The sequence below is a fragment of the Dicentrarchus labrax genome, unplaced genomic scaffold, assembly GCF_905237075.1.
Source record: "Dicentrarchus labrax unplaced genomic scaffold, dlabrax2021, whole genome shotgun sequence".
Classification (NCBI taxonomy): domain Eukaryota; kingdom Metazoa; phylum Chordata; class Actinopteri; family Moronidae; genus Dicentrarchus; species Dicentrarchus labrax.
Window position 1 is genome coordinate 8,613,062 of NW_026136703.1, and position 20,134 is coordinate 8,633,195.

General features: G+C 42.2%; 1 protein-coding gene across 1 annotated transcript; it reads right to left on the reverse strand.

The window, feature by feature from the left end:
- Positions 1–661: 661 nt before the first annotated feature.
- clic4 (chloride intracellular channel 4) lies at positions 662–19,385 on the reverse strand. Its single transcript, XM_051393651.1, has 6 exons — positions 18,994–19,385; positions 7,485–7,594; positions 5,224–5,349; positions 4,427–4,533; positions 3,159–3,340; positions 662–2,565 (listed from the first exon to the last, which is right to left on the reverse strand). Exons 1-6 carry the CDS (start codon positions 19,060–19,062, stop codon positions 2,401–2,403), a joined length of 759 nt encoding a protein of 252 aa, XP_051249611.1. The 5' UTR covers positions 19,063–19,385; the 3' UTR covers positions 662–2,400.
- Positions 19,386–20,134: the final 749 nt, after the last annotated feature.

A 20,134-nucleotide genomic window follows, 5' to 3' on the forward strand; every position in this document is an offset into this window, starting at 1 on the left:
GAGCTCTTAGAGGCCCCCCTCAATATCCCCAGGTCCATCCATGGGATACTTGCATTTGGACAAAACATTTTCAGCTCAATGTCCAACTTATTCTCATGGTCTTCCTAAGGAGATGTAATTGGTCATTTATCATCTCCATGACAACTATGGAAGGTAACAGGATATGGTTGAAAGCTAAGTAATTAGTGCCTAATATTTAGATTTTTTTGTCAGAGAAATGACCTTCAACCTTAAAGGCGGGGTCAGTCTTTCGGGAGAACGATAGTTGTTTGCTAATTCCAAACACAGATGCTTTGGGTTATGGTAAATGGGAAACAAAGTAACTTGGAGCGAGCCACAGGTGGCATTTGTGCTCCCTTGTTGTCAAATACAGACACTTTGGGGTCGGTATTTGAGGACCTCAGCAATCAGGCATCTTTCTCTAGAATGACTGACCCCACGTTTAAGAGTAAAGATGTTAAGGACTACAGATAAAAGGCTGGATAACATGGACCGTCATCCAGTATCCTTTTTAAATTTGAAGGGGAAATTGCTCTGATTGTTATAGGACATGAACAGCAATCTAAAAATGTTTAAGGCAAAGGCAACCCAATGTCTTAAAGTAAATGATGAGACAGATGTGTATTAACACTGAAGGTTTATACAAAAACACAAGTCAAAGTGCCAATAAGAAGTTTATTTCAATTCAATCAATATTGTTAAAAAAAAAAAGCCATGACATAGCTTGGATATTTTCTTTGTACAACATCACACTCATGTTGCAATGAAATGCTCTCTGAAAAACCTTCGTGCAAAACATCCGCAGAGGGAAAACAACTAAGGCAAAGAGGAGATGGTTTATCTAGTATTAGAATCCAAGCAGGCAAGAAATGGCCCATTTTCCTCAAAATTCAGATGACATGTATAAAATTTACACATTGAATTCCGAGCAATCAAAACAAATATTTACAATTCCTTATTTATTTTATTTTTTTAAATCAAATTTGTTTCATGACAAATGTCTGAGAAACATGGCAAATGGGAGAAAACAAAACAGCTTTTGCTTTATCCGCACTAAAGCACTTTTGGAGCTACTTCATCATAACATACATTCACTACCTTAGAGATCAAACTACATACAGAAGAGAAAGTGAAATTCCACCAGGTATTCGTTTCATTGCTACTCTCCTTGGTTTGTTTTGTCATAAATATCTTTAGTGTCACCTTTCTTGGTGCCTGACTGCACGTTGGTGTAGTAATTCCAGTACGTGATGGAGAAGGAAACAGTGAGTGTGTGTGGTTTCCTTTTTTCGACTTCACTAGTTTACATAGCCGGAGTCATCCTATCCACAGTGAGACCAGAATAATGTGCCTCTTTTTGGTCTGCCATGAGTGATCCAAACTACCGCTACTGTCAGCATGACCAAAGTGAAGACTTTCCTTCATGCTTCATAAGAGAAGAAAGATGTTTATGTGTTTTATGTGCTGCTCAGTGAGTCTAAATGAACACTTTAATAAATGGCAATGTGGTGATTAACAAAAAGCCACTCTACACATCTTTGAAAATCTGTAAGCTACATATGGTTGAATATTTCTCAGACCTCAGGGTAGATTTTTCCTGAGTTGTTACTGCAGCCGTTACATGAAATTCCCTACAATTCTACTGAGTTGAGCTACAAGGCTTTTGCCCATTTGAGGCAATGAGGAAATCAGAGCATGGCTACCAGGTAGCTTTACCTGCACTTAGAATTATTTTGATTTATTTTAAACAGCTCAACATTAAAAGAAAGCATCTCTCACTTGATATGTCAACCACTCAGGTTTGGATTAGCTTCGGCTTCTACTTAAATCTGTCAAATACTTAAAGCCGCTGAAGCTTCAACACTGTTTACAATGCCTCTTAATAAGCCAAAAGACAAGGGAAAAAACTGCTTCTCAGTGTTCCTTTTATAGCAATCCTAGAAAGAGCTATTTCAGTATTACACAGCCAACAGAAAATTAACAAAAGCTTGTGACCTTCTCCCTGCACATAGAGAGAAGGTCAGCTTGAAGGTCACTTATCGAGGAGTGTTTGTTGAGGCTCCCGACACTGATAAGCACGGATACACGTCTGGCTGCTTCTCCGTCGCCTCGCCATCACAACATTCATCAGCAAATAAAAAACAAAAGCAATTAATGATGAAAGACCTTTGCTGAATCAACTAAAAGGAGGCCTTCGTAAAAATCGGAGAATGTGAGGAAAATATGATCGAGAAGGGTTCATGCATTGGGGTTCGCTCTAGATGAGGAGAGAAGGAAAAGAAGTCCAGAGTTTTTTCTTTCTCGTGAGTGAGCACATCAGTCCCGGTGCTGGGGAGGGGAAGGTGTAAGGGTGTGTGGAGGGGGAGGTTACGGGGTGAGGGATGGAGGGGATGGAGGAGCTTATTTGACCAGCCTCTTGGCTACATCTCCGTAGGCTATCTCGATCTCTTTGTCACTGGGGCAGGTGTTGGTGAACTCTTCGCGCGTGTAGGCGTTGTTGAGGTACTTCCAGATGGCAGTCATCTCTTTGGGGATGTCAAAGCCTCTGTACTTCTTGGCCACCACCTGGGAGGAAGGTAAGAGAAGATATAAATCTCACTAAACTGAACCATAAACTCTTACAAACTCAGTTTGTACTATAACTTTACATTTGTTGAGAACTTGTGGCACTTTAACTAATTTAACTATTTTATAGTGTTTTTTTTATGATTACTGGCTACTGTGAAGGACTTAATAACTGCGATGAAGGCTAAAGAAGTAGGATGAGAAGACTAATATGTAATCAGTATAAAGCTAGACTGTCGCCAAAAACATCGTCACCCTCCACCAGCCTCTTTATTTCCTTTTGTATCATAATCAGCAAATCATTTTGATAGCTGAGTTCAAGCCAAAGATTACTAGTTCGTTTTGGAAATGTGAAGATTTGCAGTTTTTTTGTCGTCTATGATGATAAACTAAATATCTTTGGGGTTTCGGACAACTTGGACTTATACTTAACTTGGATTATTATATTAGTTATTTTCAAGAGTAATTGACAACGGAAATCATTATTAGTTGAAGCCCTACAGAGCTGTATCAACACCCGTGAAGAGAATAAGTGGCTCATAGGAAAAGTGGTTTATTTTAGCTTTGAGAAACATAAGCACTCCCTTGCTCACCTTGACTATATGCAGCTTGGGAAGCAGGTTACAGTCAGCCAGGGTCATTTCATCACCGTCAAGGAAGTTGCGGTTGGAGACCTTGACGTCCTCGATGCTGTTGTGGTCAATCTCATCGGGCAGTGGTGAGCGAAGATACTCATCCAGCTTCTGGAGTGTCTTCAGAAGCCCGCGCTCCAGAGCTGCACAGAGACACAGAATATATTAGATAAGTATTAAACTGTTAATTTTAAATATATAATCAGTATGAGCAAATAATCTACTTTTAACAGTATAAAATTGACATGGTTTTTCTTGAGGCATTTTAGTACAGCTGCTATACCGATATGCTGATCAACCACATGGGGGCAGCATTTCATCAGGAGACAAACCCTCATGTACATTATAAATGCAGGAAACAGACATATCATGAACACCTGTACAATCTGAAGCTCAATAGACTGCACATCCTTTGTCATCACCCATCTATAGATTATTCATTAACCATTCCTATTGTTCTAAAATATGACATGAATGTTGCTTCATGCTCGATTCAGTGGTTCCACAGTAGGTTTGACCTGTTGCTTTGGAGAGCACTTATCATTGAACCATGAGATTCAGCCTCAAACTCTATTGACACAGCCTTGGCTTTCACATCCAGCTCACCATGGTTCAATATTTTCCCAGGGTGGAGAACAGCCAACTAAAACACGACACAAAATATTTTTTGAATAATTGAATGATTATATTTTGGTGATCTTTCAACGGAAACAATTCCAGAAATTCTTTCACCCCGGATGCATCACAATCTATTGAGACAATAAGCTACATATTTTTCTTATTATTCCAATAATCCTATCTGTTTAAGTTTGAAAGTTTGTGATATGACCTCTCTCTTACAGCAGAGTCCTGGGTGCATTAATCAAAAACAGGATAGATGAGATAGTGAAGCACTAGTCCATTCTCTGGATAGCTGCTCTGTGGTTTTCCAGAGAGCTCCACCAGGTGAGACAGGGAGCGTGAGGACAGGAGGAGGCAGCAGAACAAAAGCTCTGTGTTTGTGAGCGAGGCTGTAACCCACCAATCAGGGCAGGGCTACCAATGTCGCCTAGCAACCAGAGAACTCTCCCTACACAAATGGAAGGTTTCTGGATGTCTCCTCTTAACCAGCTTACCCAACCCAGTGTGTGTGTGTGTGTGTGTGTGTGTGTGTGTGTGTGTGTGTGTGTGTGTGTGTGTGTGTGTGTGTGTGTGTGTGTGTGTGTCAAACACAGATACAGGTAACTTACCCTCATTTGCATCTGGTTTTGAGTTCTTTATGTATGCTGAAAACTTGGCAAAGATGTCCATACCAGCTGTGTTTGACTCTGGGTGTCTTGCACCAAGCTTGATGTACCTGCACAGAAGCACACATACGAGTAAACACATATACTGTATGAACGTAGTATTGTCTGTATAACCAAACCCTGCTATAACACAATTCTCTGTGCTATAGACCTTCACTGTTGTCCACAATTACCATGTTCCTGTGCAATATGTAAATCGAAAAGAGCTGTAATGTTTTGATAAAAAAGGTAAATGTATGACAAAACAGTATTATAATGAAGTAGTGTAGTGCTGCAGAGGCATCATATCATCATGATTAATATAATTAAGAATTGTTTGTGAAAATTCAATTTGTGATGCGCCAAAATGATCCTCCCACAGAATTAATCACAGTATCTGTCAAAAATAGTCACAATATGATGTTTTTACCATATTGTGCAGCCCTATGTCATCGCTAAAAAAAGTTGTTTGAGTAATGTTTGCTAAAAAACAGAATTTATATTTGTGACTCGATTTGTGATGAAGATTTATGTTTCAATAGAAACAAATGGCCTTAAGATTGATAAAAGAAAAAGAAAAGGACTGGCACATTGTTTGGAATTTGTTGTTAATAAAAAATATGTATGCAAGCCTTATTGTTTAAGCATGTGTCGCAATTTAATTAGAGCATCTGAAAGCTAATTCATGACACACACGCAGTGCTGTGTGTTCAGAGATAAAATATGTCAAAGTATTACCACAAGGGTGAGAAAGTACTCACTTGGGTGGGCAGAGGACATCCTCAAGGAACTCTTCGATCTTGTTTACATCAGTTTTGACCTCGCCGTTGAAGGTGATGAAGGGTGGGTGCGTGCCCGGGGCCAGGTTCTGGAGGTCTGCAGGCTTCCTGGAAGAGAAGTGAGACAAACGTTAGTGTACTGAAGCAATGCAACCATTTAAAAGATTTTATAAACACGTTTGTAGATCTAACCAGTAAAAGTAGCTTTCATCTCCAGATAAAGTTATGTGACACAAGATTCATAAGTAGGTTGATGTTTCCAAATGAATACAATGTATATATTCACTTTATATAGTTCAAGTTAATTAAGAGTGCTGTGGCTCTTTGACAGCCTGTTGCACTCGAAACCACACGTTAGAGCCATCCAGCCCTTCTCCTGCTCCAACTATTGCAGCTCAGTACTATGTCTTTAACTGTGTGTGTTTACTGGTCTCTTTGAGTGTTTGTGTCCCTCTCTCTTTGCGGCCTTCAAACCAGCACATTTTGTACCAGATGTCTCTGGCAGGCAGATGACACTGACACACACATAAACAAAAATGAGCATGTGTTGAATGAGTAGTGTGAACACAACTGACTTGTGAAATCCACAGAAACCAGACGCTTAAATCCCTTCAGCAAAAAGACAAAAACATACAGTGTCTCAACAACCTAATAGATTGGTGTAAGCCAGCAGGCACTATGAATCCTCTTTTATCTAATGTAACTAGCAACATCTATCTGTGCAGACTGTTTAATGGTCCAGGTTTTTGGTACGACGATGTTCACAATGGGGGCTCCAGTTTTGGTACAAGCCATCTAAGGGCACAAAAAATGGGAAATGACTTCAACTCTTTGGCATGCAAAGGGGAAGTGGCACCCTCACCCAACAATATAACAGAGGAGTGGGTAACAAACTGTCTTGAGAATGAGAGGCTTTCATCACAGAAAAGAAATATTAACACGACAGCCTTGACCCGAGAGAAGACAAACTCACAGAAGATATAACATTTTGACTTATGGCCGGGACATGTGATATTAATGTCCTACAGGGGTAACAACATGCACTGTTCATCCATTTAACTACTACAATAAAACAGCCATAAATATGGCAAACACGCGCCTTCTTTTGCAATATGGTCATTTTATGTTTACTCATGATTACAGACACTACATAGCATGGAGAAAACAAAGCCTGAACCACTCGTTCCTCTAGAAAGAAAGAAAAAGTAAAGCACCAAGCAGTGACTCCGGCTGAACAAAGGGTTGTTTGAGGAGTGAGGGGTAAACAGACACTGCTAAGTAGGCGGACATCCTTCATTGCCTCTTACAGGATATCAGCTTTGTTTTATGTTACAGGCCAGGCCATCTGACAGGGAAAATACTGTATATGCAAATATACCCAAACCTATGCACTCGCCTTCAATGTGCAGACAAGCATGAAAACCAAATGACTATTCCAATGGACGCTACCCTCTTCCTTTTAACTGTATCAAAAAAAGGCACAGCATTTATCAAGTACATCTCTGTTTTGTTTTGTCATCAAGCAGTGGTCTCCATGTCCCAGAGGAGGAGACGCCCGGTGAAGCTGCCATGTGGCTGAACCATGCTTTGGAACAAAAAAAATCCCAAATCTTGAATCTCTGAGTCAAACACGCATGACGAAGAAAGACCATATAAACCAGACCAAACCATGCCTGAAAATAATCTGGCTTGTCCTGCCTTAGCAAGTGGAAAATCATTTAGGGAGCATTTAGATGAATCACGCACACACAGAAAACATAGTGGGTTTGGTAAGGAGCTTCTGGTATTGGAATCCACATGTGAAAGCTCGTTGGCTTGCAGCTGGGAGGAAAAATGAAATCGCAGTCAAAATTGCAGAGGACCATTTTCTGATCCCAGTGGTGAAAAATAACATGCTGCCCACCAGAATCTAGGCAGGAAGTAAGCGGAGTGAAGAACCTTAAATAGCCTCTCCAGAGTCTGTATGTTTATTTTTCTCCGATTTACTCCCGCCTGGGAAAGGGTCATGGGAAAACCAAATAAGCAGTGGGGAAGCAGTGAGCGTGTTAGGGATGGGGCTGGATCAAAGCGTTACGGAGCCACTGAGGCCTTTGTGGAAACGCCCAGAAAAGCTGAAGGAGGCTATCAAAAGGAAGAAAAAAGAGCAGATTTCTTTTTAAATCCTGGTTTAAAAACAGCCAATGAAAAGGATGAGAAGGGAGAAGATATAGGGGAGGAAGGTGGGGAACGGGAGTAGGACTCACCTCTTAAGGTCCACTGTGGTGACGTTGAAGACAACTCCTTTGAGCCACAGGATCATGAAGAGCCTCTGGGAGAAGGGGCAGTTCCCGATGCTCTCTCCATCACTCCCCGCCTTAAATAAACAGACAGATAGCAAGTTAGGATAGGAGTAGATTAACTATCAGCAATATGTTGCAGGTACCATTCCTGAAGACTGAGTATACAAGTGTCTGCACCCGCTTTTATCTTATAGAAACCATTAACAACAGGGTGGAAACCTCCCAGATTAAATGACTGAAAGCAGAAAACACAAGATAGCAGCTTAAAAAACATCTGCAACAGCTTTCGACCACTGATAGCACTTGGCTTATGGCTGAGAACGAAACGGAAAACAAATCCCGGCAATCTTGATAGAAATCACATCTCTGTTGCACAACCTTTATGGCCCAGGGCATTTTACAGCACTCATCCAGAGAGGGCCCGTTTCAGACAATGACTCTTTCATACACATTACAGGCTGCCCTCGAAAAAGACTTAAGTAGGAGGGAAGAGTGGAGAGCCGACCCCCTTGTTTTAAATGCTTCAGCACACTTCCCCTCCATTAATCTGCAGAACTACTGTCTAAGAGTAAGAGGAAACTTCTGGAGTGATTAAGACTAGGACAGCCTCTTGTTTCCTCTTTTGCTAGACTGCACAAACACAAGACCGAGCAGTGACGGCGGGAATGGGATCAATGGAAGCAGCGCGTGTCCTCCAAATTAATGACGAACGCTCATCGTTTAGCACCAGACCGAAAACAGGACAGAGTGTTGAGATTTCAAACATTGAAAAACACAACATTTGCTTTTCTTTTAAAAGCAGACAGACATACTGATAGAACAGTCTGATTGCTCCATGGAGGATGGGAACAGAAAGGCTAATGGGAGGGTGCTGCAAACTGTCAGAGATATCTCCCGTCTTCCCAACAACCACCCATCCCTCGTCACGCACTCGCCCCTCTGTCTCCAACTCTCTAAATTATCCTTCTCTTTGCTCAACTCACAGCCAAGTATGGAGTTAGAAGCATGTAGCAGAGGACAAATAAGGTTTGGATTCTACATCAGATGACAGAATGAAGCATTTCATTTGATTAACTGAGCTTTGCGAAGTATCTTAATGAGATCTGCTATGCTGCCCAGTGCATACTAATGTCTGCTCAAAAAAAACCTATTTAATGTGTAGTTAAATCAAGATGAGCAACATTATGAACCATTACTGTGTAACTGAAATCTAATATTGTTCTCATTTGCTTTTTCCATTCATGGTGCATTGTCAAAAAGAAAGAAATCTTAATTTTACTGCATCACAACCTTTATCATAGACTTGGTGCAGAGCTATGGAGCTCCGTGGATACCAGGTATGCCATTCTCCAGGCAAGGCGGGCCAAAAAAGAATGCACCGTATTCATCTTTTCACAAGGACGAGCATGGAGGTCATTCATTCAAGTATCGGCGCTCTGGAATGCACTTCTTCATTCAGCCTACTACTGTAGCACAGCCTTTTTGAAACGGTTGAATATGGCATCATTTATGTCTGCCTCTTGTGTCATGAGCCACTCCTCATTCCCCCCCATTCACTGCAGTTCTCACCTCTACATCTGTCCTGCAGGAGGAGATATACAAAGCGTAGCTGTGCATGATGTACACAAATCAACTGTATTTTTTTTTACACAAATATTTACAAAGAGGATTCGGGATAAAAATAAGATTCAAATAAGTTTTGAATTTGTTTAGTATCAGAGATGCAGGTTTCAGATACACTGTGTTCAATAGTGGACTTTGTTCTGGAGTCTTCAGTCAGTCTAGCAGCTCCTTGCTGGTGGGGACAGGCTGGCTGCTGTTGTCCTCTGTGTGACGCCCAGTAGGATGGCTCTGTTTGATCTGCCTGCTGGCTCCCATTGTACTGCGGCTGTCCTCTCCCTCTTCCCCCCCCCTCTGAATTCAATATCTGAAAAGCTTGGATTAGATCACTGCCTTTGTTCAGCAAATGAAAGTCCCCTTTTTTCCTTACATGATTCATTTAAAAAATATATAGTTTGGGCCATAAAATTTTGGGGATATCATGTCCATTACTAGACTAGACTGGCATTAGCTGATCCTTAGGGGATCAGAAAAGACATCAGTGGGATGATTGCTCCATTTTCCCCACAGTGCTACAGAGAACCATTCAGTTCTGGATCAAGGGTGGCAATGCAGCACAGCAACTGTTCCCATGGCAATGACCAGACACATATGACATCGAAAGTAGAGCAAACAGTGCGGAGGGGATTACCAATTCACAGGTAAACCATCTGAAGTAAACTCTCTTTCTGTAAAGACAAAAATGCAAACCACACGACTCCATGTAATTTGTAAATCAAAAGGATGTTTACTGTACTTCAGCACGATGAGCTGCTTTTAAGCTGAGCTCATCTTCAAATTCTGCGTCTCAAGTGGCCAAGAAGAAGGCCACAGCAGCTGAGAAAGACATTTCACACTTTTCTTTCTCTCAGTCTGTTCCTGGGGCCGTGGCACTGCTCCTACCCTCTGGAGTCTGCAGCAGAGACTCTCTGCAGCTCTCTGCCACAGACACCGAATCTGCTACAGAGAGGGAGATATTACAGGAAATAGGGAGGGAATTAGAGATCATAGGTAGTGCTAACGTTCATGAAGGAGAACAAGCGGTAATACATGTTTTAAGTGGGAGGAAAATAGCAAGAGGCTGTGTGCTGTTTGGCACGTTGCTCGTTTCTTCCTCCTCCTCTTCCCCCTTTATCCCACTGCCCTTATCCTGGGCCCCTTGGCCCAGTCGGGGGGGGGTTGGGCATTTGGAGAGGAGGGAGAAACTATTCCAGAAATGTCCTGTTACTCCCGCCGAAGAAGGTGCTTTGTTTAGTTTAAGTGATGATGCTGGTGGAGCTGCACTTCCTCTGTCTGTGACATATAAACTGCTGCGCTGTTAAGGAACTGCTGCCCTACATCTCACTGTACGCACCCAAATTAGATTGTTTTCAGCAATAATTGTGCTGAATAATATTTCACGTTAGAGAATGTGGAGTGGATAGATAAAAACTAGAAAATTAAAAACAAGTTTTTTTTTAAATCAAGTCTATGGCACAAAACATGTTTTAAGAGGTTTAGGACACACCTCCAAACGTTGTCCTCCTCCACCCTACTAACACTTTCCAGAGTGCCACTATTATAGTGTGACATTCAGAAAAGAGCTTCTGGAGAACCTTCTATACAGCAACAACACAAAGCACTTTTTGTTTAGAGTTTCAGGCACGTCATCAGTTAGTAAGAGGGGGAAAAAAACACCCCAATAAAAACACACCAGTAAAGGAAGAAATTATTTCCACCGGGCCCTTATAAGGCCATTAGTTGACAAAGACGTTTTCCAAGAAGCACACCATCAATTCCAAATACAAGCAGCATTCACAGTGCCCAGTGTGTTGCCTGCCATTTTGCCTCCTGTGTCAAAAATGACTCACATCTTGCAGACGGTTACGCCATCTTTCACATAGATTGGAACAGAGATTTCCCCTGATGTGAAACGGCTATAATAACGTCTGGTCCACAGAAGCAGCCACAGCTGACAACGGCTAACAGACTCTCAAGCTTTATTTAGGCTCAATGGACGGACGGTGAGTCAACAGATGCCTGTTTATTTAATGCCAAACACACACAGCTGCCCAGTGGAGGGTGTGAGTCATGCTCAAGTCGGATGTTATCTAGAAGTCAGTGTCCAGGACAGCGTGGCCCTTTAGCAGTACAATGAGACCACAGTCAGCAAGGGGGGCCTGTGGTCTTTAAAACACTTTCTACTCCAAACACACACAAAGACACACACACGGTGAGGTCATAACTCTCATCACTTAACCTTTGACTATCCTCACAAAGCCACTGATGCAATGACCGACTTATCACATTTCAGTAGTAATGAAAATGATGCTAGGCTTTATCTAATTAGCTTAAATGTAATACGGGCATGTACGCACTTGAAGGTATGTGCACTTTTAACAGTCCAACCCTATTACATTTTACGAGCAGACACATAAAACTGTTCAACTCCACCTCTGCCTCTTTCATTCTCCCACTTTCTCAATTATTTACTGACATAATGACTAATCTAAACACTTTTGAGCTCTCTCATCATTATCTAAGACGAGTTTCCTTTTCCGACACTGGTGATGTGAGATCACAGTTACAGTAGTCAGCATTCAAAGACAATGGATCCTGTTCAGACTGGGCACGGCCCTCCCAGTCTCTGCTCACAGCCTAATTTTAGTAACATGGAGGCCCGTGCCTTCCCCTCCCCAACACACTTCATACTCTAAATTGGGTGGGCTGCTCAGCAAGTTCAAGCCACAGTTTGACCGAATAAGGAACTGACGATGTAACGAGCACCGCAGCTTTCCTCCTCCTGCTCTGACACACAGCAGGAATGTCCGTTTGAGAGTGGGCAGCCATGGTAACCTCATAGCAACGCCTCTCCCTGTTTGCTGGATAAGTATGCAGGCTGGGCTAGGGTTAGGACTGTGACTAGACTGAGCAGCTGGACCCAAAGCTGGCTGTTTTAGACAGCAATCCTCAGCCCACAGTGGTCTTTGCTGAAGTGAACCAGGTTGAGGAAGTAAGTTCACGACCAATATATTCTGTCATATACTCATGCCAACGACCGAACAGCAGCCCCACACCTGGAATGATTTGATGCCTTGCTCAAGGGCACGTCAGCAGGGCAGATACTTGCCAAAAGAGAATAACAGAATTAGAATTCAGGAAAAAGTAAGCAGACTAAAGATGGGCTGCCTGAATAAGGCCAAGTATAGAGCTGAAACAGATAGTTGATTAACCTATCAAAAATAAAATAACTGTTAACTAATCAATCATTAACTTTTTTTGGGGGTGAAATATCAGATTTAAAAACCAAGCAATATATTGATTAATTTAGAAAACAAACAGACTTATAGATAATGAAAGTAATTGTTAATTGCAGCCCTGCCTGGCTGGGTACCATTGATGTGTTTTAAAACTCAGTTCAATCCTAGCTTCAGTACCAATACCAAAATAAAACTTTTTTCCACAAAAACCCTTATTTTTATTTCACAAAAGCAGCCAAACTCCTAAAACATTCATTGTCTAAACAAACAATAAGTAAAGAAGAGTACAAATACGGACATTGGATGACACCTTTCGGTACTCAACAGTTTCCAATACCCGCTGCTATGGGCCGATTCTGGCCATCACCAAAAAGGTATTGAGGTTTGGCTCCATGTCGGAATGACTAGGGCTGGGTGGGTATTGAGAGCTGAGTCCCAGAGTCTGACCACGGTCAGAGAGATGAGTGTACAGAGGAGTCAAATCTTGCCGGAACACAGAAACACCATCACATCCTCGGTGTGGCTCTGACTCAGGCTGACATCACTCAGTGGAAACCTCAAGACTTCCAGTCAGACACAGGCTTACTGTGCTGGAGCACATGAGCACCGTCTAAGAACCACCAGTTTCAGTGGAAAGTTGGAGACTGAAGTCTAAAAGAGGCTTACTGCATAACCATGCTACGGCAATGACATAAGCTAAGTCAATACTGTTATAACTACTGTATTTAACTTCAGTGTTGAGGAGATAAGAAAAACAGCCAGTTCAGGTTTCTAGAGGCACAGGATGGGTGTTTGGTGATGAGTAATACAGATCCAAAATGATGGAAAAATAAACAGACAGCCATGTGGGAGATCAGCATGAACCAACAATCACCCTCGCTGACTGTTGTTTCAAGTGTCTAACACAAACACCAAGCTGCACACTGAAGTCGACACCAGCTCCAACTCTCCACCCACTTACACATTCATAGACCCCAGGCTGGTGATTAGGGCAGACTCATGCCTTCACACTTGCCCACCCGCACACACAAAACCAAACACAATTGTTTTAATCCTCCCCCGTTTTCCTCACATTTGCACTAGTCTATCTCAAACTTCTCAAACTTACTGTACAGAGCTGAAATCATTTATTTTGAGCCTAAATGAAGCCTGTAGCAATTCTTTCAGGACAAATGTCTAGACAGCTGTGAACCACCCTTTGGCACCAACACAATGCCAGCATGCTATTACCACACATTCTAGATACGCAAACGCCTGCACCAAGGCCACACAAACACTGGCCTCATTGGTAATTCTGAGCAGACCCTCGTCTCTCTGGCCACTCGCCTCATGCGTCCACTCTGACCTGAAATTGAGTTGTCTTTCAGTACCAGTTTGGGACATGCTGCCTGGATCTTCACATCATAAAAATCATACATGCAAAACACTTGAGGAACAGCTCACGCACAAGCTTTCAAGTTTGCATGAGTGTAGACTGTATATGTATCATATTACAACATGTATTAATATCAAGTGGCATATCAAACCAATACTGATGTAATTTCTGGTGCTACATTAGCCTACATGATGCACTAATATTATTTAACAAAAAAAGAAAGAAAGAAACCAATGCTCAAGATAAATTTCAGCCATAATCATATAATAAATAATCAATTTTAGCCTTTACAGAGCAGTCGTGACTGGGATGTTGAAAATTAACAAGTGAAGTCTTCCATTTAGTATTATTCTACCAGGGTTTCAGTGACAAAAGAAAGCTTAGAAAGATATTTGGGACACTTAAGGTCCACTGTGCACCTTGATGGAAGTGATAATGAGTCAAGAAAAACAGCCTCTGTCATCCTATCCTCCATGTTCAGGTACTACACTTTGAGTTACATATACTTCAGCAGGCTCTGCTATGAAGAACACAGCATGTGAAACACAAGCAGACTAGATCATGTTGAGACTGATTGAGTTACATGTGTAGCGAGCAGGGCAGATTCTCTTCATTTAAGGGGTCATCCCTATTCTAACAGTGAAGATGATGTAACAGAGAGGCAGAGTCAGAGGCTTGTTTTTCCTCTGTATCCTGATCTGGCAGGTTATTGTTTGCTGCAGTAACCTGTATAGCCCTATTAGTATTATTACACACACACATACAAAATTACAAGATTCTGTTAGGATAAAATCTGATGTCTCTGATCCATGTTGTTCTAGGGTGGCCTCACTTCCTGTTCTTGAGCTCATAGGAGAAATGCCTCATTAGCCAATGGCTTCCTGGTCGGGCAGCACAAATAAGACAAGTGCTTCCTCAGGATATTTTATACTGCCCATATTTATTCAGACACAAGCAGGAACCATGCTGCCTATATTCTACTGATAAGAACATGACTTCAGAAAGCCCCTCTTCAAATTGGGTATAACAAACTGCCAGATCAATTAAGCCTGTGTCCAGAGTCAGTCAACCAGACGGTAACAATGAAGAAGCAGTGACAGGCCAGGTGCTACAAAAGCAAATTCCCAGTGCACAAACTGCACTCTACAACAGTAATGGCCATTAATTCTTGTCCCCTGAACCCATGATGCTGACTACAGCATTGCTGTATATTTGAGAAACATTAACTGCCCTATTGATTTTCCCATAAAGAAGCAGTGCTCAGTTGCCTGGAATAACACCCAAGGGGGGGAGGAATGGTTTATTTTAAGAGGAAAAGCAATATGCAAACAATACGCAAATTATGCCTGAAGTTTAGTCAAGTCTTGGTTTTATCACCACCATTACTGCACTGGTAAAAAATAAAAAAAAGTCACACTTTGCATGTAATTTCATGCAAGAGCATCGACTTGAGCACAGTAACTGCTGAAAAAGGTCATTGTGTTTCCATAAAAACAGCACATCACAAGGCTTGGTCTGTTTGTCACATGTTGCAACTGATAGCTCTGCTCTTCCCAAGGCCTTTAGAATAAACTTCAGTCATGTCAACTAAGATTTTATGGTGTGACACACAAACCTGAACACATTTCCTCATGTCCAGGAAGACAGACTTAAATCTGTGTGGGCTTTGTGACGGGTTGAGCATTCATTCCTTCTACAGAGTGGCCCAACAATGTAGACAGAAGTGTTGCTTTGTGGGACCTCACTCATGTCACAGTCCAGCTCCACGGTTCCCATGGGACTGTCTCGAAAGACATAACCCAAACACAGACAGGCTCTTATACCATCCAGACTTAAAAGAGCTTCTCCGCCATGTTTACTGGCTCTGCTGTCACTGCTGGCAAGAGTGTGGAAGTCTGGAGGCAGCAGAAGGCTTTGGGACCAGCAGTGTGACCTTGGCACACTTGCAGCCAAGAGACGCATACACAAGCGGAGATAAAGCCTGCCTGTTTCTCTTGACTCATCTATATTCTGTTCACCATCATACAGTCAGGTCATACGCTGATGGAGAATGACTCACTGGCATGCTTTAATCTAATTCAGAGCAACTTTGTTCAGCTGTGAAAAACTGAATGAAAGCATAACCAAATTTGTAATGATGTAACGGCGAGTATTATGCACATTGTTAAAAGTGAATCTCCTTCAGCACACAAGTTGTAACACAAGACAATCCATCTAAGCAATGTCAGAACAGGTTTCAAGAGAATGATTCAATCAGGTAATGCTGTAATCAATATAGAGGGTTGGATGGAGCTCAAATACTATAACAATAATTCCACATGCAGCTGCACTCCTTTTTTTCACATCAGAGTAATAACATTTCACCAACTACCAGAGCACATAAATACATCAGATTTAGGGTTTCATATTACCACTTACACCATGTGATGTGCAGAAGTGCCAAGTGCAACAGACATGGGTGGCTGGTGGGAAGTCACCCTCTACGGCACACCGGCACGGACTACTGCTCATATGTGCAAAACAATATCTAATCTGCTGTACTTGTGATGAGGTCAAGGGTCGATCCTCCTCTTTACAAAGTCATTATATCACGCTCATTTGCAACTGAGAGCAATATAAACTTCACGCCCACGCCCCTCAATGATGAGCACGATGTCAGATGTTCCCATGGCAATGTGACAACTGTTGCTATAAACACTCCAGGTACAAAAGCTGCAAGATCATCAAAGAATCTCTAATCTGGGAGAGTCAGCAACATTTAAAAAACTCTGCTGTCAGTGCTCGGTCTACACAGGCACGAGGGCAACTCGTGTTCTAGGAGCATAATTAGTCAGCTTTGATATGTGGCAGTTCCCTAACAGATCTGACACAACTGTGTGTCAAGAGCCCACAGTTTGTTATCAGCTGTTCCCAGAGGCTTGGCTCCACACAGTGTGCCTATGGCAACCTGCGTGCCTGTCATTGTCTCCCATAACTGTGTTTAATGCAACACAGTAAGAACAACAACATCAATAATAGATGTGGACAGACAGTGGTACATAACAGAGCCATGCAAGGGTGATAGAGACTAAAGTCTGTCTCACACAATGGAGGAAACTTCTTTACACAGTCCAAGGAGGGAGGGGCTGAGAGGGGAAGAGTTGGCCACATGTGTAAACCTTCCAGCCTGGGGATGATGTAACCTCTCCTGCAGGCTGTGAGCAGTAGTTAAGAGAACTTGTGCTGGCCAGTTTGTTTTCCATCTATTCTGCCTCTATACTGAGGGGCCTGCTGCTTTGCCTCATCAGAGCCTCACTACTCCCACTATTCCTCACTAAGGAGTCAACAGGACTAATACAAGTAGGATAGAGGTTTTTGGAATTTCCACTGAATATGGAAGACTGATAGAAGTCAGCCTAATTCATAGCTACTGCAATTTAAGATACTAATGCATTATCTGACTAAATTTAAATACAGTAGATTTATAGAACATTCTCTTTTATTGGACTTGCCACAAGTAATTACTTGTAATTAAAGGACTCTCATGTGTAGCATTAACAAATGTTTTTGTCAGGGCCTGCAAGCATCCACCATCACCATTACTATTAAATGCAAAGTATGTAATTTCTGCTGCCAGGGGTCTCTCACATTAAAACTATAACAAAAGACGTAGTTTGATTACATTGTGAGTTAGCATGGGTTCATGGGAGTTGTTGCCTTTATTGTTAAACAACAGAGGGCTAAACCAAAGTGAGGGTCCCGGCCGCACTCAGCTGGCAGAAGTCTCTACTGCAGTTGCTCAATGGGCCCCACAATGCGGAAGATCCTGGTAATTTTATACCGGGAAAATTTAATTGTTTTGGCTTCAAGTGCCACGGAGCAGCTTCCATGGGAATAAATGGAGCCCCACCTCCAATGCCGTATTCAGCTCTCCCTTAATACATCCATGGGGTTTCCCTAGAAGTCATAGCAACTAGAAGAGGTAAAGGGGATATGACGCCATTGACAGGTGACCAAATGAAACCATTACCTTGCATAAAATTACAGCTTTCTTTGGGTTTCAGGATTGTAGGAAACATTTTGGACAGTGTAGGTACACAACTCAGAGTGACACAGGTCTAGTCATTTTTAGACATTTTAATGTGGAAATGTTACCTTTCAGTGTTTGCGGTTCTGCTCACTGGCACCCCCACTGCACCATTACCCACACTCCTTCCCAGTCAATTCAGGACCCCATCACTCCCTCCCAGTCCCCTTGTCCCAGCCCCACACTCCCCCCTTTTGCTTTCCTCTGCCATTTTCCCGCCTCGCAAAGCAGCACCCGAAGAAAGGAAAAACAGCCTTTCACAATCCTCCTCCAGCACCACAGACAACTGATTACAGTTGATTACAGTTTTAAGGAAGGGTTGGATAGGGCCATCGAAAGAAGAATTATCTCTAGTCCACCCATCAAGCTCCCTAATATCTATCTCTATATCCATATGGGATGAATTTTGCTTTCCAGAAAGCAATACAATAACGTAAAATAGCAACCTGTGTCAAGAACCCCACAAATGATATTGCAGCATACAGCAGCAATATCCAAACACTCTCTTTCTGGTCCTTTAAATAAAACTAAATATCACAAATGGCACCAGCAAACTCCTTCAGAGATCTCTGATTGCAGACTGGCTGCTGACAAGGTGACCCACACACCAAAGTGAACACTGGTTTTTGTATATTCCAGTGTCCATTAATGGCTGTATGCACTCAATATAATCACTCTGGGACACTGTATAATGTACCAGTCAAACTTACAAACACGGACATGCAACTGCAGCAAGTGAACAAATGTTGAATCGGCTGTTATGGACCACAACTACCGAGCTTTTGTTAACGAATTAGTGACCAGTATTCCGCATGGCAGGCTCCTCATTCCCCCCTCGGGGGAAGGGGGGAGCTGCATCCGCCCTGAGAGTGACACTGCAGGCTCCACATGGCCACAGTGGCACAGAGGGTTGTGGATCCAAAACCTAAAAATCTAAACTTAATGCGACAAGAAATCTTCTAGCTTTGCTACTGCGTGTAGAAAACCCTCGTGAGTGAAACACCGACGTGTAGCTAGCTTAAGTGGTCCTAGCTGAAGAAAAAGCCCAGTTTGAGGAAAGATAAGCAAACACTACATTGTCTTCAAAGGCAGGAATACAGCATTCATTCTCACAAAATACTGCTGCGGGTTTAGCAAAGTGTGACTAAGTCAAAATGAAAAACTTCTCCCGGGCGACTTGTGCTGCGGTCTTACCTTCACAAACAGCTCGATAACGGGCTCATTATCCGCCTTTACTCCGTTCTGCGGCACCGACAGCGACATTATGGCTGCTGCTATCTGAAGTTTAGCTGAAAAAGATGAGTTTTCTCTTGCTACCACGCCCGAAGTAGCTCGGTCCTCTTCTCCACCACTGTTTTTTTCCTCCGCACTGAAGCCCAGTAGGCGCTTTTTTTCTCCCCAAGGAGGACCCGGTGCTATACGCACAAAAGTCTCTTTAGCAAAGCGGACGAGGAGGCAGCGGTGTCTGCCAGATAATGACCGTCTCAACGTTGCTGTATAACTTCAACCTACAGACGCTACTAACACATCGCTACGGCTCTTTATGCTGGCTGAGCAGTGATGAGGATGGGTGGGAAGAAGCAACGGGAATATTTAAAGCCGTGATGTCATCTGAAGCGCAAACATACAAAAATGTGGGAGGGTTTGAGGAGGGGAGTCTCCCTGATGGGAGGAGGATGAGGATGCCTGAGAGCGGCTGCAGAGAAACAATGCTTTCAAATGATCCTGGGCTGTCCAAGACACTTATATTGTTTCCTCAAGAAATAAAACCATCCAACCAGAACTACTTCTTTTTTTTTTTAAATAGCGAAAATCCTACCGATGTTTTTCATTTAAATTATTTCTAAATCCATCATTTACTTCAGTCTATGCAGTTCTCTTCACTGATTTGCATTTTAAGTTATATAGTTGCATGCTTCTGTTTACTTCTGATTTTCTACAATGCAATTTATCACTAAAACTGCAGCTCAATTTAAAAATTCTGATTCATTCACTGATGTGAATAAGCCTAATTAACCCTTTTTTCCCCCCTCGGGATAAATAAAGTATCCATCTATCTATCCCTAACCCCGTTTTTTAGATTAAGATTAAATACTAGTGTAACAAAGGAGGTCTTCTTTTTTTTAAATTTAGCTACAATGAACGTATTTCAAATCAGCTGTTTAATATGCACAGCATGTTGTGTTTTGGTAGGTTTTGCTTTCAAAAGTGAGCCGGTCACTAGTTTCATTTCAATTAGGCAACACATATGTTAACCTTTAACCAAACCTAATTTTTTACATCTTTTTGTTCATTCATCTAAATTAAATTCCCATCCCATCCCAAACAGAAATGA